The 1,141-nt window shown below is 51.1% G+C and overlaps 1 protein-coding gene across 13 annotated transcripts in view; it reads left to right on the top strand.

Annotated features, from left to right (window-relative positions):
* Positions 1-1,141, top strand: part of TSC2 (TSC complex subunit 2) — a 35,323-nt gene that overhangs the window by 14,103 nt on the left and 20,079 nt on the right. For all 13 annotated transcript variants that reach the window (XM_015591012.2, XM_015591013.2, XM_015591009.2 and 10 more), the window contains one exon: positions 764-886. In XM_015591012.2, coding sequence (XP_015446498.1) covers positions 764-886 — 123 coding nt within the window. The remainder of the gene's footprint in view (positions 1-763; positions 887-1,141) is intronic.

The raw sequence follows: 1,141 nt of genomic DNA, 5'->3' as shown, positions 1-1,141 counted from the left end.
TTTTTCCCTTTTTTTTTTTTCAGTGGAAGACATGGATAATGCTTTTGTTTTTTTGGAACAAGGAAAGACAGATTCATTCATCATGTCTTCTCTAAAAAGAGTAACAGAGATATGATTTTTAAGCAACCACTGCTCTCCCCTAAGGCTGAGTACCACGAAGGGGTCCCTCCTTCCCCTCACTGGCTCCATCTTGCCATCATCCCCCACACACTCAGGCTTCTGGCAACACCAAGGGCTCTCATACCTAGGCTCATCTGTCAGGGAGTGGCCTTGGCCTTACTGAGGTGAGGCGGGGAGTGGGCTTGTAGTGGGGATGACAACTCCAATAGCTGGGGGAGTAATCCCCTTAAGAAACTCCTCAGGGAGTGTACCAAGTGCTCGTTCTGTCCTGGCTTATTCTTCTTTGCTGGTATCGAGAGTGTGTTCTTTTAGCCCACATGGTTCTCATCTTGTACAGGGTTGCATAGTACTCCACCGAATGTACTTTTCTGATTTAGTGACTGATTCCCTTTGGATGACAGGGACATGCAGCCATCTCTGATTTTTTTGCCGTTACTGAGAGTACATGCATATGGGGGTATTTGTGGGGTGAAGCCCTGGTAAGGAACTGCTGGCTTGAACGGTTTGTGCATTTTAAAGAATGGTAGATGCTGCCCAGTTACCTCCAAAGCTTGTCCTGGTCCCTTCTGGGCACCAGGTTGCCAGCTCCCTGGCTGCATTGTGGCCTCCTGCCCTTGCGGTGACCAGCATACTCTTTCTGCAGACCAAGCTGTATGCCTTGCCTGCCAGCCATGCCATGCGTGTGTATGAGATGCTCGTCAGCCACATCCAGCTCCACTACAAGCACAGCTATACCCTACCCATTGCCAGTAGCATTCGGCTGCAGGTATGACGGGCCGGCTGGGTGGTCAATGGCTGTGGCGGAGCCCAGCCACACCTCAGGGCTGTCCTCAGTTAGATTTCCTGGGGGGCCCAGCAGCTACCTCAGTTTTGGTGGATAGAGTGACTGTAGACTGGACAAGTGGCAAGTGGCCCTAGGAAGGATCTTCAGCAGACTATTCCTTCCTTAGTACCAGCTGTGGTACCTGCTGCCCTTCCCTTTGCCTGTAGCCCATATGCCTCTGTGGCATGTCATCTGAGT

This window comes from Pteropus alecto, unplaced genomic scaffold (genome assembly GCF_000325575.1).
Source record: "Pteropus alecto unplaced genomic scaffold, ASM32557v1 scaffold44, whole genome shotgun sequence".
NCBI classification, from domain to species: domain Eukaryota; kingdom Metazoa; phylum Chordata; class Mammalia; order Chiroptera; family Pteropodidae; genus Pteropus; species Pteropus alecto.
This window is presented reverse-complemented; position numbering and strand designations above follow the sequence as displayed.